This window comes from Perognathus longimembris, chromosome 17 (assembly GCF_023159225.1).
Source record: "Perognathus longimembris pacificus isolate PPM17 chromosome 17, ASM2315922v1, whole genome shotgun sequence".
In the NCBI taxonomy this organism is placed as follows: Eukaryota; Metazoa; Chordata; class Mammalia; order Rodentia; family Heteromyidae; genus Perognathus; species Perognathus longimembris.
Window position 1 is genome coordinate 38,769,476 of NC_063177.1, and position 25,660 is coordinate 38,795,135.

Consider the following 25,660-nt stretch of genomic DNA (forward strand, 5'->3'; position numbering starts at 1 on the left):
TGAGGCTCAGGGAGGAATACACCAGGCACAACAGCCCCATCTCACTCCTCAACTAGACTGGACAGGCTGCCCGCTTCTTCCTCACCAAACCACAGTACCCAGCCCGCCAAGACTCCCCTTCTGCAGGGCCCTGATTCCCAGGGACCTATCCTGAGGCTGAGGCTCTCTCTGGTCAGTTTACTGACCCTGATCCCATCCCCTAGGTCCCTAGGATCCCAGTCTCCTCTTTTTTTTTTTTTTTTTTTTTCCAGTACTGGGTCCGCTGTTTGCTCAAGGCTAGCACTCTGCCACTTGAGCCACAGTGCCACTTCTGGCTGTTTTCTATATATGTGGTGCTGGGGAATCGAACCCAGGGCTTCATGTATACAAGGCAAGCAATCTGTCTCCACCTTTTCCTACTTCCATCCTAGGGGTAGAGCATCTAAAGAGGAGAAAAGGGGACTTTAGGGAGATGTCCTATGAAGAAGGGATTGTGAGGAGCTTGTCTCACATATTTCTTTCCCTTTGTATCCCAAGAGACCTCAGAGTAAGGAAAGCTAGATCTCATGTCCCAGCCAATTAGCAAATACCCCTCTCCAGCACCCCACCCCACCCCCATGGCTCCACCCTGCCCTGCCCACCATCCAGCGCCGGCCCCGGGTCCCAGGGTTCCAGCAGGCCTGCTAGGCGGAATGTGGTCTTGTTTCAGGCTGTCAATGGGTTCCACCTCCCAGACAGGCCCAGACAGCCCCTGCCAGCCGGTGAGAGAGATTCCCCAATAGCCCAAGAGCTGCCAAGTCACTATAGCAAACAGAATGCCCCCCACACGCACAGGCGTGCGCGCGCACACACACACACACACACACACACACACATCTGAGCCGGGAAGAGCCAGTCTGGCTTCCTAGACAATGCCCTGCCACTACCACCCTCTCACCCACCAGTGCTCTGGGCCACTGCTGCAGAAAGGCCCTGCCTGCCCCCTCTGCCTCTGCTCTGACCCAGTGGACAATCTATAACAAGTATACACCCCCCTCAACAATAAATCTGGGGGCCCTCCTAGGAACCAGTCACAGGAGACAGGGCCCCAGAGGCTGACTCTGAGAACCATCCCTAGCCTGGCAGACTGTGTCATTCCTCCATTCCCAGTCCTCCCGTCTCCTCCCCTCACATCTTCCCAGGAGCCCCAGGCCGGGATGGAGAGTGGGCAGAGCAGGTGGGCAGGAGCCAAGCGAAACCAAACACTCCACGAATCCTCCTCCTTCCTAGTCTGCCGGACCAGACAGATCACAAGTTCAAGGACTGAGCTTCAGCAAAGCTTTATTCGCAGTCACTGGGGTAACCCCAGCAAGCCCCTGGATGAGAAACTGGGGGCGGGGGGGAGAGGAGCAGGTGCAGAGCGGCAGCAGCTCATGGAAAAGGGCCCCCGGCGGCACTCAGGACGGCTCGTTCCTGGAGCTGGAGGCATAGACTCCTTCTAGAACCTTCCAGAACCTTCCAGAACTAGGCCGTCACATGGAGCTGGGGCCTCAGTGGGTAGAGCGGTGGACCTGCTCTCTGGAAGACACCACTTTGCCATCCTGGATTTCCTCCATAATGGTTCGCACTTGGCGGCTGGTCACCGTAGCTGCAAGGGAGGTGGCAGAGGGGGGACACGGGAGCCTCAGGCAAGAGTCCTCACCCCTGTCTCCTACACAGAAGGGCCCTCCATCTCTCCCCTCCCTCCCCGTCGATGCTGCCCCTCCCCTGGACAAGGCAGCTCTTACCTTCGCGAGTGGGCTGCGAGACCATGGAAGAAGAAGAGTACTGAGTAGCTAGGCTATAGGAAGAGAGAACACTGTCAGCCTATGGGTGCCAGCTTGCTGGCAGGACCCCTCCCCCCAAACCCTGCTGGGGAGGCCCCAGAGGAGAGGAGAGGAGGTTCTCACACATTGGGAAATCACAGCTAGGCATGCATGGAGAAAGATCAAATAATAAAGGCTCCCAGCCGGCTGCTGGAGGAAGGAAAGGAGCAGCCCAAGGCACTCTGTGACTACTCTGTGGCCACTAACCCAGGATTTACAAGAAGCTGAGCAAGTGGGGTTTTGTTTTTCCATATCCTAAAGGGCCCAACAAAATACTCCATTAAAGCAGGAGAGACTGTGGTTAGACTACAAATGGACTTCACCATTGTCAGGAAGCAAAAGGGCTGGAATCTATCATTAAGAATGGGCCCGGGCTCCAGTGGTTCATGACTGTAATCCTAGCTAATCAGGAGGCTGAGATCTGAGGATCAGGGTTCAAAGCCAGCCCAGGCAGGAAAGTCCGTGAGACTCTTATCTCCGATAAACAACTCAGAAAAAGCCAGACGTGGCGCTGTGGCTCAAGTGGCCGAGCGTTAGCCTGGAGCACAGACAGGCTCAGGGACAGTGCCCAGGACCGGAGTTCAAGCCCCAGGGGCTACCAAAATAAAAAGGAATGGGGACTCCCAGGACATTCTCTGTCCTTCACAATGGGGCTTTGATCAATACTCCCAACTCTAAACGAGATTGTTACATGCCCCGCTCCCCAGCTCATTCTGACTAATGGCACTGCCAGTCACCGGGGCCAGAAATCCTGGGTCATCATCCGGACCCACTCCTCCAGGTGATTACTCAGCATTTTCTGAGCTCTGACTGAGCCACAATCACTCTTCCTGCTGTTTTTAACTAAGGCCTCTCCCCTGCCTGTAGCCTCCACTCCCAGCCTCCAGTAACCCCACACCCCATGCCCTCCCTGCTCCAGCCTCCTGGCAGGTCCCTCTAAGCCCTCCCTGCCCCTCCCACCCATTCCTCCCTGTGCAGCCACAGTGGCGATTCTAAAAAGATCACACCCTTCCTTTGTTCCAGATCCTTCCACAGCCCCTTTATTACCACCACCCTCTAGTCTAGATCCCATCTCATTCCCTAGCACCCCTGCAACTCTCTTCACACACACACACACACACACACACACACACCTCTTGGCTGTCACTGGGGTCCAAACACATCTCCCTGGGCAAAGCTGTCACCAGCCCACCCTGACAAGAGGTACCTGCCCACCCTACCCCACCCCCACTCACTGGGCATCCTCGCCCTCCAGCAGGCGGCGGTAGGTGGCGATCTCCTGCTCCAGCCGGGTCTTCACGTCCAGCAGCATCTGGTACTCGTGGTTCTGCCGTTCCATGTCACAGCGCAGCTCACACAGCTGCTGCTCAATGCTGCTGATCAGGCCCTGCAGCTGGGCCAGCTGGGCCCCGTAGCGGGCCTCGGTCTCCGCCAGGCTGTTCTCCAGTGATGCTTTCTGCAAGCCAAGGAACAGGACAGAGGGATGGGTGGGTGGGTGGGTAGGTAGGTAGACAGAGAGATGATAGATAGATAGATAGATAGATAGATAGATAGATAGATAGATAGATAGATAGACAGACAGATAGGTTAGAAAGGACCCTTGCCTGCCGTGGGCACCCAGAAAGGGGATCCCACTTGGGTGAATTGTAGGTGCTACCAGGACTGAGGGGGCAGGACCCTGAGCATGAAATGACCTTCTGAGAGAGGGGCATTTCTGGTTTTCTGAGTTGGAAGGGAATCACGCAGCAGGGCCCAGCCCAAGGTGACAGGTACAAGGCAGGGCATGGGACATAGGCCATACCATGCTGAGCTGGGACTGCAGCTCGATCTCCAGGTTCTGCATGGAGCGGCGGAGCTCGGTGATCTCCGTCCTGTTACTCTGCAGCGCCTCGGTATTAATGGCCACCTCTCGATTCAGCTCCTCGGTCTGGAAGGCAGGGTGGCCAGCAAGGCTCTCAGCAGGGGCGTAAAGGCTGTTCCCAAGCCCTTCCCTCTTTGACCTGTACCAAGCCTGCATCTCTTATGTGTTGCTAAAGCATCAGCTTTACAGAACTTAGTGGAACTCGACACACTCTGTAGACAAGACCGTTTGTCACCTTAACTGACGCCAAAGACAGAACATACACACACACACACACACACACACACACACACACACACACACACCAGCTGTCCTTTGTAGGCCTGCAGCTGCTTCCCTGGGGCACGAGTTTACACATCAGAAACATGCCCGGTAAGTGATGGATGGAACCCTGAGCTGGGTTGTGGACACCCTGGAGGACCATTGCATGAGCCTGAGGCGTGTCTGGGCCTCCCATCTGACATGAAAGCGTGAGGGCTGAGCCCAGCGGTTTCCAAAGCTCCTTCCAGCTGGGACAGTCTGAGGATCTGCGGCCTGCACCGGCACGCCAGAGCACATGTGGGTACCGGGGCGCACACCTGCTCCGAAACGGCCACCCACCTTGCTGAAGAACCAGTCCTCCGCGTCCTTGCGATTCTTCTCCGCCATCTTCTCATACTGGTCCCGCATCTCATTGAGGATACGGCTCAGGTCCACGCCCGGGGCCGCGTCCATCTCCACGTTGACGTCACCGCCCACCTGGCCACGCAGGGCATTCATTTCCTGAGCAGAAAAAAAAAAAAAAAACAAAAAAAAACAGTAGGAACTTACCCAGAGCTACCCTGAGGACAGACTCTGGGATGTCAGAGAGACACGTGCTGGTGACAGCTAGCTAGACAGACAGACAGCTCCTCACACTGAAGATGGAGGCAGATGCCACATCTCAAACACACAGGACTCTGGATACCAGCCACCTCCCCTGACCCGCTTCTGAACATCCCCAGTCTGCCCTAGGACAGAGACGGATGACAACTCCCAGTGTACGGAAGAGAGGCAAAGGCGGCCCCACTCACCATCCTGACCCTCTGATGCATGCCACGCCGCCAACCCCACAGGCAGAAGCGTGGGGCCTACATCTCCATATTGGCCCCAACCAGAGCCAGGCCTCTTTAGGAAGGAGTGACTTTGATCAAGAAGTATTAAACCAGGGCTGGGAATGTGGCTTAGTGGTAGAGTGCTTGCCTAGCATGCATGAAGCCCTGGGTTCCGTTCCTCAGTACCACGTAAGCAGAAAAAGCCTTAAGTGGAGCTGTGGCTCAAATAGTACAATGCTAGCCTTGAGCTAAAAGAAGCTCAGGGACAGTGCCCAGGCTCTGAGTTCAAGGCCCAGGACTGGAAAAGAGAGAGAGAGAGAGAGAGAGAGAGAGAGAGAGAGAGAGAGAGAGAGAGAGAAATGTCAGTTTCTGGGAGCGGCAATCATACACCCAGCCTCATAGCCAAAGGAAAACTTCCTAGGTGACCTGGAATTTGGGGATCTGCCACCTCCAGCTCAGGGAGGTCCAGTGGTCAGCTGAGAATAAAGCCACCAGGACAAGGAAAATGAAGGTTACTTGAGTCTCCAACAAGGCCTTGAATCCCCATCCTTGGGCTCAGCCTTGGGGGGGTCCTTAAACTCAAACTTCTCTGGAAAAAGGAGGCAGGAAAGATGGCGCCCAACCTGGATGTGAATATGAGTGAGACAGACCTAAAGGGAGGTATGCGTCTGTGCAGCCTTGAGAAAATCCCTTAACCTCTCTGAACCTATTTCTTCAAGGCAAAGAAAAAGAATCTCTTTCTCCTATTGTCCACATCAGCTAAAATAATGGCTGTGAATCTCTTGTGATTGTGCTAGCCAAATATTCCTGGCTGTTAAGACCATTATCATGAATTATGATAATTAGCATTGTGTGTTAGACTGATTGGCTCATTAGTGAGTTAACTGTCACCATGCAGTGGGCCATGCCTAGGGGGACAAGAGCAGTATGTTTGGAGAAGAGCCAGAAGTCCCAGGAGGGCCCTGGGGTCAGAGCCAGTCACCTACCAAACAGGAGACTGGCCTTTGTACTTGGCTGCCAGCAAAATGGCGCAGCCCAGGCCGAGTGCTCCCCGCCCTCAGCAGGCCGCCCTCACCTCCTCGTGGTTCTTCTTCAGGTAGGCCAGCTCCTCCTTCAGGCTCTCGATCTGCATCTCCAGGTCGGCTCTGGCCAGGGTCAGCTCGTCCAGCACCCTGCGCAGCCCGTTGATGTCGGCCTCCACGCTCATGCGCAGGTTCAGCTCCGTCTCGTACCTGGCAGGGTTGGACGTGTGGGCTGTGGAGTGTCCCCAGGACACCCTGAGGTAACCCCCCCCTTAGAGTGACCCTCGGGATGCAGGGCTGGAGGGCGGCCCCTGGGCCCCCCTGGGAGCTGCCAGGGACACCTGGACTCACTTGGTACGGAAGTCGTCGGCTGCCAGGCGGGCATTGTCGATCTGCAGCACGAAGCTGGCATTGTCGATGGTCGCTGCCAGGATCTGGGAGGGGCGGCAGGCTCTGTGAGCAAACACTCCCCACCACCCCAGGCTGCAGTGCCCTTTCCACAGCCTGTTGGGGAGTGGTTCAGAGCAGGAAGAACGGGGCCCCCTTGTATCCTCTGTGAATTCTGGGAACCCTTCATAGAGGCATGATACCCTAGCACAGGGAAACAGGAATACCAGGGCCTCCCTCCCTGCTCCCCAACTCATCTGGCCTCCAGGCTTACTCGCCACCTCCTCTAGAAAGCCCTCCTGGGTCTCTTGTCCCTGCTCATCTCTTTCCCAGCACTTGGGATCAGAGGCAGCCTGAGCCCCATTTGCACCACCGTGTTTGCCAATTGCTTCCTCCTCCATCCGACTCTGAGCTTGCAGGGGAATGAGGCCACTTCTGTGCTGTTCTTTTCTGGAATTCCCTGACCTGGGCACAGTGCCTGACTCAGAACCTGCCTCCAGGGTATGGTTGTCTAATTAAGTGATTAATTAATTGATTGATGGGGTTCTAATGGGTCCCACCTCGAACCCTGGGCAAGATACTCTTTTCCCATAAGGCATCCGGGTGGTTGAAAGGAGAAGGTGAAAGGGGAGGGCCCAGAAAGGAGTCCAGAAGGCTTCATATTGCTGCTGCCACCACGAATGTAAGAAATGCCCGGCTTGAGGGCCACGGGGTACAGAGGAGCAGAGGTTCTTCCATGCAGCCGGGAGGGAACAGAGGGGAAGAAGAGCTTCCCCGTAGCTAGGTAGAATTTGGCAAGTTACCAGGCTGGGGGCTTCAGCATAGAAGAGCCAAGAGGAAGGAAATCCATGGATATAGCCCCCCCTACCCCCGCAGCCTCCTCCCCAAGGCCTTAGGATGAGGCTGGGGGGAGGGGTGGGCACTTGTTCTCACTTGAACCCTGCAGAGACCCAGCGCCCGCTCTCCTCACTCTCCTTGGTGGACTGTGAGAACCCCAGCAGCAGGATGGGGCTCAGAGGCCTGGGTGAGGAGCTGCTGGCTGATCCCCCTCTCCCGAGCCCACAGTGCTGACTCACCAGGGATCCCCTGGGTTCGTCACCACCCGGACCAAGCAGAGTATCTGATCTGGCACTGCCGGGAGCTTGGCTTCCAAGGGGGAAATTACCGGAATCCCCCTGCCTAGTGGAGGTCTAGGGCCGGGGGAGACTAAAACCCTTGCAGGACGGCGCCAGACCTGGCTCTCTACCCCAGAGGCTGGGCAGGCCTCAAAGTCCAGATTCAGAGCAGGCCCAGCCTGACTTGTCCATCTCTGCCTGCCTGGGGGCTGCAGTACTGGGGCCCCTTTCCAGATCAGGTGTGTGCCAAGACAGGAGCAGCCAAGTTTGCAGAATGCCAAGACTACGTTCTTAGAGGTCATGAGGGGAGGGGCATCTCCTCCATCAGACTAGCTCCCAGTCTAGTGGGAAAATACAACTCTCAATTTCAGAGAAGCCCTCCCCCACTCCTCCCCACTACCACCACCCCACCTCAGTGATCATCACAGAGAGAATGAGAAAGATTCACAAGAAAAAACCAATTAGGGCTGGGAATGGGGCTTAGCGGTAGAGTGCTTGCCTAGCATGCATGAAGCCCTGGGTTCCATTCCTCAATACCACATAAACAGAAAAAGCCAGTAGTGGCATTGTGGCTCAAGAGGTAGTGTGCTAGCTTTGAGCAAAAGAAGCTCAGAGACAGAGCCCAGGCCCTGAGTTCAAGCTCCAGGACTGGCAAAAAGAAAAAAGAAAAGAAATTAACACAGTCAATAGGGCATTGACTGAGCCTCACATTATTGAAGAGACTACATCCTAAGATCTGGGAATAGACGGCAAGTAGCCATCCATCTGGGAGGTCTGCCTGGATGTATGAGGCAGACAGGAGGGCAGCCCTGAAGAACACAATAGCCAGAAGGTGAGGTGAGGCACACAAATACTTCCTGTTGCTCCTTAGCCAGGCTGTTCTCCATACCTAGAGAGCCAGCTCCACGGTCAAAGACTCGAAGCTGACCCCATCCCAGACGAACTTCCCTAGAAAGACAGGTGCTCTCCTCTGTCCCCCCAGAGAACTCACAACAACCTCGGGGCACACAGCATGTCTCCCAGGCCCAAGACCCAAGGCTGGCATGGGGCTGGCCCCACGAAGAGAGTAAATGAATGATGGAGGTCTGGGATGGGGAGAATTTGCTTGCAAAATCTGAAACAGGTACACAGCCTGGCTGTGAATTTGGGGAACACAGCCAGACACTAGTGGCTCACGCCTGTCATCCTACCTACTCAGGAGGTTGAGGTCTGAGGATCAAGGTTCAAAGCCAGCCAGGACAGGAAAGTCCATGAGGCTCTTAAACACTGTACTAGCACAATTTTTAAAAATGAAGGAAAAGGGCTGGGGATATAGCCTAGCGGCAACAGTGCCTGCCTCGGATACACGAGGCCCTAGGTTCGATTCCCCAGCACCACATATACAGAAAACGGCCAGAAGCGGCGCTGTGGCTCAAGTGGCAGAGTGCTAGCCTTGAGCGGGAAGAAGCCAGGGACAGTGCTCAGGCCCTGAGTCCAAGGCCCAGGACTGGCCAAAAAAAAAAAAAAAAAAGAAGGAAAAGGCAGGTGCTCACACAGAGAGCAGGAAACGGGGGCACCCACCTTGCTCCGTAGATCCTCGATGGTCTTGAAGTAGTGGCTGTAGTCTCGTGCAGGCCCAGGCCCCTGCTTCTTGTACCATTCACGGATCTTCGCCTCCAGGTCGGCGTTGGCCTCCTCCAGGGCGCGCACCTTGTCCAGGTAGGAGGCCAAGCGGTCGTTGAGGTTCTGCATGGTCTCCTTCTCGCCGCCCCCCAGCAGGGCATCAGACACACCAAAGGCAGAGCCAAAGGTGGAGCCAAAGCCCCCTCCCAGGCTGCAGGTGTACCCACCGCCATAGCCGCTCCCCAGGCCCGCTGAGAAGCGGGAGGAGGCAGCCGACATGGTACCACAGCTGCCACCTCCCAGCAGGCTGGGGGCCCGGCAGGCACCCCCAACCCGGACAGTGGGCGTGCACAGGCCCTTGATGGAACCGGAGGTGGAGAACTGGCGGATACTGGTGGTGGTGGCGGCGGCCATAGTGTCCACGGATCAGGCACAGGGTCTGTATGGTGTGGACGGAGACCCTGGACCACCCTTTATAGTCAGGCCGGCAGGGAGGTGGCCCCTTGAAGTCCGAGCCAAAACTTCAGCTATGCAATTTGCCTCTGCACCAGCCAGCCAGGCCCTGGGGCTTGGGCTGGACAGGCCCGGTATATCCTTAGGCCCCATCTTGTCCTGGGCTCAGCCCTGACCTGGCCACCTCCAAGTGGTCCATTGTTTGTTCCAAAACAAAGGTGGTGTTGGCGCTGCAGCCCTGAGGATAGGGTGATCCTCCATCCTTGGCTGCAATTAGGCGCTGAGCTCATTTTTTGGGGGGGTGGGGGGAAGTCAGAGAATCTAGCCCGGGAGCCATGAAGGGCCTGGAACAAGGCTCTACAGGCCTGGGAGCCTAGAAGTTAGCTGGCCCCTCCCCATCCCGTATTCCAGGGCCCCAGGGAGCCCCACGGGCTTCCCTAGGTGTACCGGACCCCTCACAGAGCCCCTCAGACTGCTCAGCGGACTTCCCCAGCTCCCTTGAGACTCTCCAAAGTCCCAAGGAAGAGGGGGAGGGGTCCCTGAGTCTCAGAGGACACATATGGCCACAGAGCTTTGAACCCCACCCTTCCTAGAAGTCAATGCATTTCAGTTACGAAATGGGATCGTTCATCTCCTGAGGTCTTACAGGGAATCTGGAAACATAATGACATCAGTCAGGCTGGGAAAACAAGGAGGCCGGCATGAAGTTTAGGGGTACAGGTCCCAAGAGGAGAATGTTATGGTGGCCTCCTCATTCCTCCCCCCTGCACCTGAGGAGGGCTCCTAGGAGAGGTGGGGGGGGAGAGGTGCGGGGGGGGGGGGGGGAAGAGACCATGGAGATGCATTATCCCTGCCAGGGTACCTTGCATTCACCAAGAAAGAGCCCATCTGGGGAGCCCACAGCCACCCCTACAGAGGAGTGGCCCAACCCCACGTCCTGGCACCCACTGCACCCTAATCTCCCTAAGATTAGCAGCCTAATCTCGGCGGCGCTAATGATTTAGGAGCTGCCAGGACACTGGCGTCTGCGCAGGGCCTCCAGGGCAAGCCAGGCCCCCGGGGATGGGACGAGGGACAGGACAAGCATGGTGGCCTAGGCTGGCTGCCTGCAGTGAACTCGGGCACAGGAGGGATGGAGTCAGCAATTCCGTGTGGCTCAAAGCGCCCAGGGATGAGGCGGGATGGCAGGAAGGACTTCCCAGCTTCAAAGCAGGTGGTCTCTCACAGTCTGGTTCCTGTTACCTGAACAGGATACCCGTGGGAAGAGCCATGTAGGAGACAGGGGTGGGGCCCTGGCTTTACCCTTGCCTGTGAAAGGAGCAGGTAGGCCTCCCTCTGAGCCCAGAGAGGAACCACCTGCCTCCCACCGCCAAATCTGGAGCCAGAGCCCGAGGGGACACAGCTGGCCCTTCAGACCCCTCTCCAGGCCCAGCCCCGTGCCTCCCACCCGCCCAGACTGAGAACCCACAGGACTCAGACCCAGCCCCAAGCCCACTGCCCATGTTGTTCTCTTCAGAATCACTCAAAGGCCTTGGGAGACAGGAATGAACCCTATTCGCTACCTTCAAAGCAGTCTTAGCCTTAAGACCCTGTATCATGAAGCCCTCCTTTGACCCCCACCCCACCCCCAAATCATTCATCTCCCCACACCTCTCCGCCACCACTTGCCATCCCCGCCCTCAACCCTTAGGAGGGGACGGTGTGTCCATCCTTGGCCAGGATGAAGAAAACCTGGCTGTCCTCCTCCTCCCTTCACAAGAACACTCCGGGGAAACCGAGGCAGGGGGCATTTAAGTGGCCGCAGTTGGGTCAGCCCGGTGTCGGCGTCAGGGTCAGAGCTGGGCCTGGAGCCAGGGCCTCCCGCAGCAGCTCCCACTCGCCCAGCCGGGGGGAGGAGGCCGGGCAGGGGCAGCCAGAGGGCCGCACAGAGGTCCCCGGAGCGGGGAGCCGGGAGTCTCCTGCCTGGGCCTGCCCTCCACCCTCAGCAGGGAGAGGCCCCAACAACCCCCACACCTGCCAGCAGCTCAGCCCACGGGGAGAAGGCCAAAAGGAAAAAGAGGAAGAGATCCAAGTGGCTTCTTCAGCATAGCGCCAGAGCTTGCTAATGCCCCCTCAGGTGGGAGACAGCGGTGGGAGGAGGCCCCCAGGGGAGAGGGGCCAACGCAAAGTGTCCCCCAGAACCCTAGGAGTGGAACCCGGGTTTGGCCACCACCAGAGGCTCTGGATCTCCTCCCCAGAGATTTCTGTAAAAGAAGAAGGTTCCAGAGTGAACTACCAGCCAAACGGACTGAGTTTGAATAGGACCAGGCATTGGGGAAGATATTTACATGCTCACCCCCCACTTTGTTTGAGGATACACAGAGAGTAAAATGACCTGGAGTCCCTGTATACCGTCGGTGCTTAATAGATGCATAGTGGGCTAAGGTCATGCCACATCTGGGCCCAGATGACCTTAGATCCTCTAGGCCACAGCTGGCTGGGGTGGAGACAGAGTCCCAGGAAGGGAACATGGCTACTTACTTTCCCCCTCCCAAGGAAAAGAGACAGATCAAGTTGGGGACGTGAGAGGCCACAGAGTCTGAGGGGGGCTCCAGCTCGAACCTTGGCTTGGATGATGAGGACAGGACCCCAAAGGTCCACACTGAACCCCAGCTTCCTGCAGCCAGGGCCCCCATCAGCTCCTCTCCATTCGCCCTATCACACGCAGGCACCTTGTAGGAGAATGGGATGGTCAGGGCCCAGCCCTCGGCCTCACCGCCCCCCACCTGAGCCAGGCAGCCCCTCAAAAGTGTACCACCGCCCCCCAGCCCCACCTGCCAGCCCCACCCTCGGGTGGAATCCTCTGTTTCCTCCACACCTCCCTTAGGTTTCCCGGCCTCTGTCCTGAGGCTGGGTGCCCCACCTAGATCCACCCACTAATGATTTGTCTGTGGCTCCACTCTTGAGATGCAGCCACACTGCTGTGCGCAGAGACAGAGGGGACCCATCTTTTGTTTCCCTGAACACTCGGGGTATCCAAGGCCCTCCACCATTGACTCAATCTCTCTTCTCCTCTGCCCCACCTGGCCACCTCCCTCTGACGGGTTTCTACAAACCGAGACTGGAGGGAACCAGCCATATGACAGGAACAACCCAGCAACACCTAGCCTTGCAGGCAGAGCCCAGGCCCCGGGCTGAACAATGGCCCCAAGGCCAGATAGTCCCAGAGGAGTCCCAGGCCTGGGGGACAGGGCCAGGGAGAGAGGGAAGACTGGAACCAGAGAACCGGGGCTCGAGGATCCATGGGGAAATCTAGAGGCTTCCACAGAGCACAAACTCCATCAGACCACTTCCGCCCTCTGCCCTTCCTTCTTCACACACACACACACACACACACACACACACACACACACACACACACACACACCTTTGTCCTGCAGAGAGGCTGAGGAGATCCTGAGGGGTTCAGGCTCCATCTCACATCCAGCCCCGACCTTCATAGCCTCCCATGGCCCCCTTCTGCCCCGTCTGCCCTTGCCTCTCCCCTCCGGCCACTGCCATGGTCAGATGCTTCCTGAGTTGTTAACTCAGTCGGTGATTTGTTCCTGTGTATTATCACTGTGAGTACTCCAGGGGACACGCATACAGGCTCTCCTAAAGGGAGCTGTCTCTCCCCTGGGATTGGACCCTTCCTCACCATAGCAACTGGGTCCCCCTCAGACTGGGAGCTCCCTTAGCATGAGGGCTGCTTCTCCCCGCTGCCAGCCTCAAGGTGTTCTGAGCATGGCCTATGTGCTCCTGCAGCCAACCCAGCCTGCAGGAAGTGGGGTATCCTGCAGCCCACCGCGCTATGACCCACTACATAACCAGGGCAGGGAGGAGAAGATCTAAGGAAGGGAGCCAGAGGGGAAGGGGGGGGGGATCAGGAGGTAAAAGAGGTGGAGCATGGGAGAGAGAAAGAGAGCAAGGGCTGAGTAGGTGGGGAGGAGCAGGGAGGAGTGAGGTGGCAAGAGGAGCAGAGAAGAAGAGGCAATGTAGCAGAGGAGGAGAATCGGCAACAAGTGTCCATCCTGTTTTCCTTTTTTTTTTCCTTCTTTCTTTTTGTGCCACTCCTGGGTCTTGAACTCAGGTCCTGAGCACTGGTCCCTGAGCTTTGTTGCTCACCACTGATGCTCTGCCTTTTAAGCCACAGCTCCACGTCTGGCTTTATGGTCGTTCATTAGAGATAAGAGTCTTACAGACTGTCCTGTGCCTGATCTGGCTTCAAATCGTAATCCGCGGACCTCAGCCACCTGAGCAGCTGGCATTACAGGGGTGAGACACCAGCACCTGGCTTGTCCATCTGTTTAGAGGGCAGTACAAGAGGCTTTGGTGGAGGAATTCTTTTTGCAGGAACCGGGCTCTGTGGGAGCACTAGGCACCATCCTTCCTCCTCTACTTCAACGTCTGTCCCTCCATCTTCGGAGCCAAGCTCTTCCAGACAGCCAGAAGCAGGCTCCCTTGCACAAATGTCCCTACTGTCCCTGCGGCCTCTGCCTCAGAGAGCTAGGACGCTGGGAGCCTGGTCAGCAGCCCGCCAGGCGCATGGGCCCCTTCCCTGGCTGACTTTAAGTAGGAGCAGCCACAGACCTGACCTTCGCAAACCCAAGGTCAGACCTCACTTTAGTTATGACCATGACCATCCCAAGTTATGAAAAGAGCTCTGAACCCCAAGTCCAAGAAAGTAGGGAGCAATCTGGATGCTGCAGGGTCTTAGGCAAATTACTTCCCTCAGCCTCGGCCCCCTTAGCCTGCAAAATGAGAGCCATAGGCTGGCAGGATTAATTCTTCGTGAAGATTTAATGAAGGAACATGGAAATGCCTAGAACCCAGGAGGAAGACATCTGGCAAATCTAGTGGCTCTGGAGACGGAGACAGGAAAAATCTCAGAAGCTACCCTGGACAGAAGCACAAGACCCTGTCTGAATGACAAGCAAAAAGCAAAAGCGTTAGGGCCACGGCTCAAGTGGTAGCACCTTTGCCTGCCCAGTGGGAAGGGCTCTGAGTTCAATCCCCAGGACCACCAATTAAAGAAACAGGAAGGAGACCTGGTCAGGTGTTGCGACCACAGAGGCAGAGGTCAGAGAGCCTTGGGCCTTAAGTCAAGGCCTGCAGTAGCCTTCCGGTGCTGCAGAGAACAGATCCCCCCAGAGCCCTCGGAAGCAACTCTGCCCTGCCAACACCTCGATGAAGGCCCTTGTAAGCTCCAATTTGGACGTCAGACTTCCAGAGCTGTAAGTGAATGAATAAATACATGCCCTGCTTTAAACTCTGAAGTTTATGGTTATTTGTTACAGCACCAAACAGGAAACTAATGCCACTCACCTAGCCCATTCTACTCCTGTAGGTGCTAGCCACTCTCACTGTGTTCCAGTATACGGAGTGGCAGACCTGCCCTTCTTCTAAGGGTGTGCTCCTGAGCAACCAGAAGAGAGCTTTCCATTCATGTGCAGACCCACCAGGAGGTCTAAGTCAGGGCTCTGCACACAGCGAGTGCCCCATCAGTGGCTGCTCTAAGAACCCGGGGAAGCTGGGCTTCCCTCGGCACTCAGTCATTGCCTTCGTGGGCCAAGTCCCAGGGCTGAGTGCTTAGAATGCAGCGCTGAGTCAGCCCAGCCCTGCCCTTAATGAGAGCAGCGAGCTCCAGACAGACAGACGCAGGCTTCATCCCCAGCACAATGGGACTGTGTGGGTCATGAGGAATGTGTGTACAGCACCCAGGGAGGAGAGAGGGAAGGAAACTCATTCAGACCAGGCTGCCCAGAACGGTTTCTGAGGGAGGGACAACAAAGCTGGGTTTCGAAGCCAGGGCAGGGCTTGGCCAGGCTGGGGAGACCAGGGAGCAGTGGTCCAGGTAGAGGTAAGGAAGGCCATGCCTGGGGTGTGTACAGCACAGAGGAAAGCTGCAGCTGGCTGATGAAAGAGGACTTCTTTGAGGAATAGATCTGGAGCACCTACTATGTGCTGGGCATCAGCCCTGGTCTGAGAACACCATAGATACAGACATTATCTCTGCTCTCACAAAGGGACCTGAGAGTAGTTTGGGAAACCTGGGAGGTGGTCGGGGGTGGGGGTTGTCTCTCCTAGCAACAGCCAAGGGCCAAACTGAAGGAAGGAGCCAGCCATGTGCAGAGAAAGGCTTCCCAGGCCACGGAAACAGTAAGCCCAAAGGCACCAAGGCACTGCTCTTTAGGAAAAGAGGAAGAAAGACCTCTGTGGATTAGGAAGTGAGGCTGTATAACCTCAGGACAGAGGATGGAGGCTGGGAGCTCACACCTGTAATCCTAGCTGCTCAGGAGACTAAGATCTGAGGATTGTGGCTTGAAGCCAGTCCCCAGCAGAAAAGTTTATGAGACTCATCTCCAGTTAACCAGCAAAACGCCACAAGTGGAGCTGTGGTTCAAGTGACAGTGTGCCAGCCTTAAGCAGAAAAAAACAAGCAAGCGTGTAAGGCCCTGAGTTCAAGCCCCAGTATTGACACAACAGAAAAAGGAGGTGGCTAATTTTCTTTTTAAGTGGGGGGGGGGGGTCTTACTGTATTGTCCATAGGCTGGCCTTGACTTCCTGGGCCCCTAGATCATCCCACCTCAGCTTCTTGAGTAGCAGGGACTACAAGTACCCACCACGGTACACACCACAAGTACACACACACACACAGCTGGCCAATCCATTGTTTACTTTGATACTCATTGCTAAATTTTCTTCCAGAGTAAACCCAAGTGACGTCTGAAGTTGGCGGTTAAAATATTCTAAATCTGGGGCTGGGGATATGGCCTAGTGGCAAGAGTGCTTGCCTTGTATACATGAGGCCCTGGGTTAGATTCCCCAGCACCACATATACAGAAAACGGCCAGAAGTGGCGCTGTGGCTCAAGTGGCAGAGTGCTAGCCTTGAGCAAGAAGAAGCCAGGCCCAGGACTGGCCAAAAAAAAAAAAATATATATATATATATATATATATATATATATATATATATTCTAAACCCCCCCCCCCGACAAAAGATGGATTGAGAGAGGCTGGGGTGGGGGAGAAGGGGGAACACAGACAGAAAGAGCAAAACCCAGAACAGCAGCAGGTTTTAGTGACCCACACAAGACGGCAAGTGCATGGGAGTTTGTTTTCCCCTCTTCTCTCTACTTTCTGTGCGCTTGAAATTTCCCCCAGTAAAAACACGTGCTTGAAAAGTCTCCCAGAGCCAGGCGGAAGCAGCAGGGCACAAGTTCAACAGGAAGGGAGAAGGAGGAAAGGGGAGGGAAAATGGGAGGGAGAACAAGAGAAAAGAAGAGAAGAGGGGGGAAGGGGAGGAAGGGGAGGGAGAGGGGAAGAGAAGGGAGGTGAGGGGAGGAGAGCCCTACAGGTTCTGCTATAGCCATCTTGGGCTTATATCCAAGGCAATGTAAATCAACTTACGAAAGAGATCGCATCCACATTCGAAAGGGGCCGCCATATTCATGTGTGTGGCAACACTATTTACAGTAGCCAAGACATGGAACCCGCCCAGGTGCTCAACAGTCAATGATAAAGAGACTGTCAGGCTGGGGGGCCGCTCAGCAGCAGAGCACCTGCCTAGCCAAGTGCAATACCCCAAGCTGAAGCTCCAAATAAATGAAAGCTAAGTTCTTTAACTTTTCAAATATGATACCATGGAGATCTACTCAGCCATAAAGAAGAAGGGAAAAGGGTGGCAATTGGAGAGCAGCATGTCGAATGGCCAGTCGAACCGAGACAGACAAATATCCTAAATTTTTAAAACTAGTAATACTATGATATGATGGTAAACAAGGAATGTTTGCCGGGGGGGGGGGGGCGGGGGAAGGGGGCTGGGAATGTGGCTTAGTGGCAGAGCGCTTGCCTAGCATGCATTGAAGCCCGGGGTTCAATTCCTCAGTACTGCATAAACAAAAAAGGCCGGAAGTGGCAGTGTGGCTCAAGCACTAGCCTTGAGCAGAAAGAAACTCAGGGACAGTTCCCAGACCCTGAATTCAAGCCCTGGGACTGGCAAAAAAGAAAAAAAAAAAGGACTATTTGGGAGGGAAACCAGCAGGGGAAGTAGATGACAGAAGATGAGTATTACAGAACTACATTCTGTATGGTATGTGTGCACATATATCTGTATATACATCTCTACACACACATACACACAAAATAGTATGATGAAGCCCACCAAAAATTGTTTAACAGAAGTGGGGAAGAAGGAGAAGGGTTAAAAAGGAGTAACCGAGATTAGGGTAAATTTGATCAAACTATATTACATATGAGTTGTAAATATCACAATGAAACCCCTTTGTACAATTAGTTTATGATAATAAAAAGTCAAAAAGCAGAGCCAGGTGCTGGTGGCTCATGCTTGCAATCCTAGCTACCCAGGAGGCTGAAATCTGAGGATCATGGTTCAAAGCCAGCCCAGGTAGGAAAACCCAGGACATTCTTAACTCCAATCAAGCAAGAAGTGGGGCTGTGGTAAATAGCCTTGAGCACAAGAGCTCAGGAGCAGTGCCCAGGCTCTGAATTCAAGCTCCAGGACCAGCACAAAAACAGTAAAACAATGAGAGAGAGAGGGAGAGAGAGAGAGAGAGAGGGAGGGAGGGAGGGAGGGAGGGAGGGAGGGAGAGAGAGAGAGAGAGGGAGGGAGAGAGAGAGAGAGAGAGAGAGAGAGAGAGAGAGAGAGAGAGAGAGAGAGAGAGAGAGAGAGAGAGAGAGAGACCAAAACAGAAAGCAAAGTCCCCAACACCAGTAACTTCCTCCTCAAGCTTTCACTAGCCCCGGGTACCACTGAGCCTAGGCTGCTGCTACCATTTTCTATTCCCCATTATTTATGTTTTCTGATGATTGAAAAACCTTTCCTCTTGCCTCAATTTCCACTCTTTTTGTTCTAAGATTTAAAATCAGGGCCTTGGGATCTTGCTCATCTTTTTTGTTTGGTTGGTTTTTTTTTTTAATTCATGGCTGGCACTCTACCACTTGAGCCATGCCTCCAGTCCAGCTTTTAAGTTGGTTATTTTATAGATAAGAGTCTCCTGGGCTTCTCTACCCAGGCTGGCTTCAACCGTGACCCTCACTCAGATCTCAGTCTCTATAGTAGCTACGATTACAGGTGAGAGCCACCTATGCCTGGTTCTCTTTTGCCTTTTTTGTTTTTTTTTTTTTTTACCACAGGGGTTTTCTTGGAGCTGTGAATAGGTATTTTCCTAGGCGTTCTTTGGTTTCCTGAATTTGCTTATGGGACTTTCCCATAGGGTGGGTCGCTTCTGGTCCTGTCCATTACTTCTTTCTTTCCTGTCCGGCCTCCCAAAAGGGGGCTCGCTTGTCTGGGAACATGAACCGGAGCAGCTGGGAGGGAGGGAAGGAGCCGAAGTGACAGCCTGTGAGAGAGAATGGAGGGGGAGGACAGGACTGGGTGGCCAGCCTGGCTGGGAGAGAGGCAAGCACCATGACCGTGCTTTGTGGACTGAGTAGGCAGGTGGGTGATGACACCAGCAAGGTGGGAGGCAGCGGAGCCAGAGGGAGCTCAGGGCACACAGCCAGTGCGCCTCGCACAGCGCATCACCCCGCGTCATCGCGGCTGGTTTCGCGTGGGGAAGGGACCCTGTGGCCGCCTCCTCTGTCTCCAGGAATGGATGCACCAAAACAGCACTCGGGACTGTAGAATAAATGACCCAGTGAAGCAATGAAGGACTCGTGTGTGTGTGTGTGGTGCCTCTGCAGGCGGAGACACCAGCTGAAGAGGGCCTCCCTCCTCCCTAACCACCCATCTTCCCGGCCGTGGATGGACCGTGGCCACGCCTCAGGCTGAGCCAGCCAGACCTGGAGACACGAGCTACGTCTGCTTCCCCAACCCCAGGAATTGCTGAGCAGGACATCCGAGGAGGAAGCCCTCCTTCTAGAGGCTGGACAGGAAAAAAAAAAAAAAAGGAAGACTACGAGGCACAGCCCTCCGCTAGTACACTATGGAACTTTCTAGAAAGGCTCCACCAGCCCAAGAGACCTTATAGCCCAGAGGAAAACCTTCAAGGCAGAAGATGGGGTCTTTCATATTCCTGGGGACTGCTTCAAAGTCACCACCCAGATGCAAGAGGACGGGAACTGATCCGACAGGTGTCTGAGGAAGGAGGAGGAAGGAAGGGCAGCCCGGGCGCCACACCTCCCAAGGGCAGACGCCATCACACGCAGCTTCCACTGGGTGCAGGCCCCATCCACTCCCTGGCGGTGAAGAGGCAGCCAGTCTATCTCCCAGGCAGCCACAGTCCCAACTCTGTGACCAGGGCTCCCTCTGCTGGCTATTCTGGGTCCCGCATCTCTGTGTGCCATCCTAGCTGGGGCTGCAGGGGTGCTTGGGTACCTAGGTACCTCTCCTCCATCTGCACTCTCCAAGCCCCTTCTTCTCCAAGGACTTGGCCCCGTGTGTCCTTCTCGGCTCCTTCTTAGCCCTGTGACTCCACATACACACACATTTAGCACCAGACAGACCTGGGCCACTGTGTCCATTCTCCTTCCTCCTGGCCGCCACTGAGATAGGGTCTTCTGAAACTGGCTGTGAATGAAATCATGCCTCCTCCATGGGAATCTGCCCTGAATCTGAGGCTTCCTGGGGCAGCACTCTCCTCCTCCATACAGGGACCACCTTCTTCCTGCCATGAAATCCTTGGGAAGAGCAGCTGCTGTGGGAAGCACACTAACAAGGAGTGTGACACACACACCCCACCCTACAAACCAGCAACAGAAGGGTCTACATGCACACTTCTGCGTGTGTCCTGGGTGCAAGTCCGTGTCCAGGAGGGTCCTGCACATGTATGTGCAGAACAGAGAGTGGTGGCATCCAAGTGGGGGGGGGGGCGGAGGGGTTGGGGGAGTCTTAACCACCAGCTCTGAGCTGGGCAAATTCTTCACCCAGGCTGAGGAATGGAGCCGAAGGACATCTGAGTTCCCGGCCGCCAGAGGGCAGCACTGAGCTGCTTTGGGCCGCATGGGCCGCGTACATAGAAGGTCTTGAGTTTCTTCCTGTGTGTCTTCAGTTCTCTGAAGAAAAGCCAGGGGAAGGCAAGTCCAAATCCAGGCTAACCATGACCCCGCGGGCCCAGTGGGGTGTGGGAAGGGCACACATCGAAAGTAAAGGGTCTACAATTGAGTGGCAGACTCACAGGTGGTTTTCTATCTTCATTCTTCCATCCTATGCATACTTTGTCATTATTGCTTGACTCTGTCCCATATCTGTTTTTTAAAAGTAAAATAAAGCGCGCGGTGGCTCACACTGGTGATCCCGGCTACTTGGGAAATAGAAGGAGCCGTTCAAGGCCAGCCGGGGGAAAGTTAGCAAGACCCTATTTGCAAAGCAGCCAGTTGTGGCGGTGCACACCCACAGTCCCAGACACTCAGGTGCCAAGGCTGGCCCCATGGCAAAAGCGTGAGACTCCCCAACAAACAAAAGCAAAAGGACTAAGGGTGTATGTAGTTCAAGTGTGGGAACGCCCACCCCACAAGGCATAGTTTCTGAGTTCAATCCCCAGTACTGCCAGAGAGAGATAGAGAGGCCTTGAGGTCCCACCAAGGGGAGGGAGGGAAGGAGAGAGGGACGGAAAAGGAGATGACGTGTAGGCCTGAATGAGCACTACTATGGGAGCACTCCAGAGAGGCCCTCTAGATGGGCGCCATGATGCACACCTGTAATCCCAGCACTGGGAAGGCTGAGACAGGAGAAGCATCCGTTTGAGATCAGCCTAAACTACAGAGTGAGACTTTGTCTCAGACAAAAATAGAGAGGCTAGGGCTGGGAATGTGGCTTAGCGGTAGAGTGCTTGCCTCGCATACATGAAGCCCTGGGTTTGATTCCTCAGTACCACATACACAGAGAACATCGGAAGTGGTCCTGTGGCTCAAGTGTAGAGTGCTAGCCAGGAGCAAAAGAAGCTCAAAGACAGTGCCCAGGCCCTGAGTTCAAGCCCCAGGGGCTAGCATGGCCTGAGAGGCAAGACATCAGGGAGGAAGTCTGCACGGGGTCCCGTGCACACCAGAGTCACAGGCAGGGCAAGTGGCGCATGTAAAGGCTGCTGGTGCACGGGGGTCCGGCCTCCTGGGTGCAGTGCACACACTGGATGAAAGGAGCTGGCTAAGAGGCAGACAGGAACTGAGCGTGGAGAGGTGGCAGAACCAGCCTGGGAGAGGCCCTAAACCCCAGGCTGAGGACAGCAGCCTTGGTCCTAAAGACCCCATGTCAGGACAGGACAGGATGAAGCCGCCTGCAGAGGTGAGCCACACGGGCCCAGAAATCTGCAGCACGGGCCTGCTGGTGTCAGCTGCTAACCCCAGAGCAGAGCTGGGCACCAGCGGCTTGCCACTCAGGAGGCTGAGACCTGAGGATCTCCGTTCAAAGTCAGCTGGGGGAGGAAAATCCATGAGACGCTTATTAACCACCAAAAAGCCAAAAGTGGAACTGGGGCTCAAGTGAGTAGAATGCCAGCTTAAAAAAAAAGCTACGGCACAGGCCTCAGGGCCTGAGTTCAAGCCCCAGTGCCAGCAAAACCCCACTGGTTCAGGCAATCTCTCCACGGGTGCACCCATGTCTTTTCGAAACTAATCGGACGTAAGTGATGGAGGGTCAAAGCACACAGCACCAGACACCTAGGTACCCAGAGAGGGCAGCTGACTCAAGCCCAGGACAAAGTGGTGCCATTCCCTCCGCCCCCCCCCCCCCCAAACACACACGGGAGGAAGTAGGGGCTGGGAAGCAGGCAGGATAACCCTGGGAACAGCCAGAGGAAGGCAGAGGCGCTGGCTCCGGGGCTGTTACCCATTCCTGAAGAGGGAGGGGTGGGGCCCCACAGGCCCACACATTCCAGCGGCTGCCACTCCCAGCCCCATCTCACTTGTTCTCACGGTTTCCCAGACTGCCCCGGGGCCTGCAGCTCTCAGGGCCGGTTCCCAGAATCCTTCAGGGTTCAGAAACCCAACACAGGGGCCCACAGTCAAAATGTCCAGAAAGCAGCCTGCCTGCCCCTGGGCCGATGGCCTCCCCTGCCAGTGCAGACACAAGCCCTGGGGTACACACACACACACACACACACACACACACACACACACACCAGCTAAACCTGCCTCAGCCTCAGGGTTGCCTGTGTGTACAGGGTAGCCACGGGCTTAGCACTTCCCTCCCTGCCAGAGGTACCAGCAGCTAAAGTCCCTGGTAACATCCCGTGACATTCTAGGTCACCCCCAGAATGCCACCCCTAGGGCTCAGCCAAAGGATGCTGACCCTGAAGAGAGGAACTCGGGGCCTTTCACTGCTCAGCCATGAGCTGGGTGGGACCAGGATCTACACCTTCACACCTCCCCTTCTTCCCACCTAGGCCCCTCTGGGCAGCCTGTGGTCCCCACAGGGGAAGCTCTAGGCTAGACATCAGTGTCCCCATGTGTCCCCCAGCCTCTCCTCCCATCATCCAGCTGTCACCAGTCCTGACCTCCCGCAGGACAGAATTCCCACGCCCACCCTCGGCCCTGGGCCTGCACGCCATCATTTCCCACCAAGGCCTGGGAAGTTCTAGCTGCAGCCCCAGCCGCCCGGGTCCCACAGGGTTCCCAGGAAACAGCCCAGCCCTGTCTGCGCAAGGACATGACAGGACAGAAGGGCCCAGCCCTAGGTCCCATGGGCTGTGTCCAAAACTGCTGAGGCTTCGGGTGAGGGATCAGGGAGGCGACGGGGACGCCCTTTGCTGAGGATAGGGAGACTGGAGTGCAAGCTCCAACAGGAGCCCTCAAGGAAACACTGGAAGACCAAGCAGGGTCGTCCCCCCCTGCCAAATCCACACTCAAGTTCTCTTCCCCACCCCCCACTCAGGAGCCCAGCCTGAGCACAGAGGGTGTGAGGAAGCTGCAGAGCTGGGGGGAGGGGGGCAGAGTGAAAAAGGGACCCCAACACAGCCCAGCACGTGACAGGTGCTTCTTCTGAGATCGCATTCAATCTGCTCATATAAAATAATGTTTAGGGGCTGGGAATGTGGCCTAGTGGCAAGAGTGCTTGCCTAGCATACCTGAAGCCCTGGGTTCGATTCCTCAGCACCACATATATGGAAAAGGTCAGAAGTGGCGCTGTGACTCAAGTGGCAGAGTGCTAACCTTGAGCAAAAAGAAGCCAGGGACAGTGCTCAGGCCCTGAGTCCATGACCCAGGACTGGAAAAATAATAATAATAATAAATGTTTATTGAAATGAACTCCAGGAATTGGAATCGGAGGGATGATTTTTACTGGTTTTGTTTTCCTTTTGTCTTGTGTGTTGTTTATCTACTTTGGGGAGGGCAAGGGGGCACAGAAAGGAAGGGACAAAGGGTGAACAAGTGTCGTAGTGGTACGCATGGGACACTATGTTGAACTACACAACTTGTGGGTGGGGGCTGGGAATATGGCCTAGTGGCAAGAGTGCTTGTCTCCTATACATGAAGCCCTGGGTTCAATTCCTCAGTACCACATATATAGAAAAGGCCAGAGGTGGCGCTGTGGCTCAAGAGGCAGAGTGCTAGCCATGAGCAAAAAGAAGCCAGGGATAGTGCTCAGGCCCTGAGTTCAAGCCCCAGGACTGGCCAAAAATTAAACAAAATAAAAAGTGCTTGCCTCCTATACAACTTGTGGGTGGGGATGGGAGGGAAAAACTGGGAAAGAGCAGGAGGGAAGAGGTAACATTGTCCAAAAAAGAAATGTGCTCTGACTTATGTGAGTGTAACCCCTCACCTTTATAGTAACAATAAAAAAAATTTAACTTTTTTAAAAAAGGTTGTATTTGAGCTGGGTGCCGGTGGTTCACGCCTGTCATCCTAGCTATTCGGGAGGCTAAGATCTGAGGAGCACAGTTCAAAGCCAGCCTGGAAGTCTGCGAGACCTTTAACACTAATTAACCGGCAAAAAGCAGGAAGTGACACTGTGGCTCAAGCAGCACAGTGCCAGCCTTGTGTACAGCCCCATTCCGGGTTGACTAAGAATATGACTTGGTAACAGGGTACTGGCCTAGCTCTAGCTTGGATCCCCAGCACCACAAACCACAGACCCAGGTTGGCTCCCCACCAACCACGTTGGCAGGATAAGGGTAACAGGACTCCGGTGTCCATATTGCAGGGCAGAAAGCAAAGGCCAAGGGAGGGGAAGTAGATGGCAGGGAGAATTCACCCCAAACCAGTGTAGAGGTAGACATTGGCTGACCTTCTCCTGGATCATCCCGACCTCCGGATCCCAACACAGAGGGCCCAGCTGAACCGTGGGGAAAACAGGGACAGCTTTCCCCAGACCCCCAGACTGGGAGCTTCGCATGGACGTAGGCTTCTTCTGCTCAGAGCCTCTGCCCCAGGACCCCACCTAGGACCCGGAGCTGCCAGCTTGGTTGAGACAAAGGCCTGCTACCGGGAGGGGACACCAAAATGTCCTTCCGCCATTGCTTCCCCCACCTCAGCGGCCCCATCCCGTGGTTCCCAGACGATTCCTTGAACCAGGCCGAGGGCCCTCACCAACACTTGAGCCTCAGCCTCCAATCCTGCAACTGCAGAGGGAAAGGATGAGGATGTGAACAGGGCCTGGGGTGGGGGGGGGCCACATTCCCATTTTCTGGGTCACTGCAGGAGATGGAGGGCTGTTCTTCTCCCTCCCTTCCTCCAACCTGCTCCCCACCCAGCAAGAACACGCAAGGCAAGCAGTTTTCACACCCAGTTTCAGCAGCTGTCAGCCGCTTCTTCCTCCCTCGCCTCGCCTGAGCTGCCTTAGCTCAGCTCGCCCGCCCCGCAGGAGGGTGGCTGGCCGGGAGCCCGCACCCCACCACACACACCTGGATCAGCCAAGCCCAGACGCTTGCTTTGCTTGGGAGGAATGTGGGACTCCACCCAGGCTGGCCCTGGGAAAGCTGCCACCCTGCTGGCTCGGGCCTGCCGGCCTACCTGCCAGCCCAGCGCGCTGACTCAGCCAGGGTGGGCCCCCCCACCCCAAGCTGCAGCTTCAGCAAAAAGAGTCCCCACCACACCTTCCCCGCCTGCCCACCTGGGGCCGACTGGGGCCAGGGCTGAGAAGCTGGCAGACCCCACAGACACCCCCCCCAGGACACAGATCAGGAACATCCTGGGGGGGGGGGGAGGTGTGCACGTGCACGTGTGCTCTCCTGAGCTGCCCAGACTCATGACCACAAAGGCTGGGAGTCAAGCTCGTGGCAGAACACTTGCCTGGCTGGCTCTGGACCCCAAAATAATAATAATAATAATAATAATAATAACACTATCTAACTCCAGAAGAACCCATCGGTCTTGGGGGAACAGGAATTCCCCTCCCTGTGTGGCAGAAGAGG

At 55.5% G+C, this 25,660-nt stretch overlaps 1 protein-coding gene across 1 annotated transcript; it reads right to left on the reverse strand.

The window, feature by feature from the left end:
- Positions 1-1,490: 1,490 nt before the first annotated feature.
- Positions 1,491-9,297, reverse strand: LOC125366272 (keratin, type I cytoskeletal 42). The gene is made up of 8 exons (XM_048366861.1): positions 8,842-9,297; positions 6,131-6,213; positions 5,833-5,989; positions 4,285-4,446; positions 3,625-3,750; positions 3,059-3,279; positions 1,746-1,798; positions 1,491-1,606 (listed from the first exon to the last, which is right to left on the reverse strand). Exons 1-8 carry the CDS (start codon positions 9,295-9,297, stop codon positions 1,509-1,511), a joined length of 1,356 nt encoding a protein of 451 aa, XP_048222818.1. The 3' UTR covers positions 1,491-1,508.
- Positions 9,298-25,660: the final 16,363 nt, after the last annotated feature.

Coding starts and splice junctions, on each gene's coding strand:
- LOC125366272 (XM_048366861.1), bottom strand. CDS start 9,297: ATGGCCGCCGCCACCACCACCAGTATCCGCCAGTTCTCCACCTCCGGT. Junction 4,447..5,832: donor TGAAGAAGAACCACGAGGAG/GTGAGGGCGGCC, acceptor TTTTCTGCTCAG/GAAATGAATGCCCTGCGTGG. Junction 1,607..1,745: donor CTCGCAGCCCACTCGCGAAG/GTAAGAGCTGCC, acceptor CCTCCCTTGCAG/CTACGGTGACCAGCCGCCAA.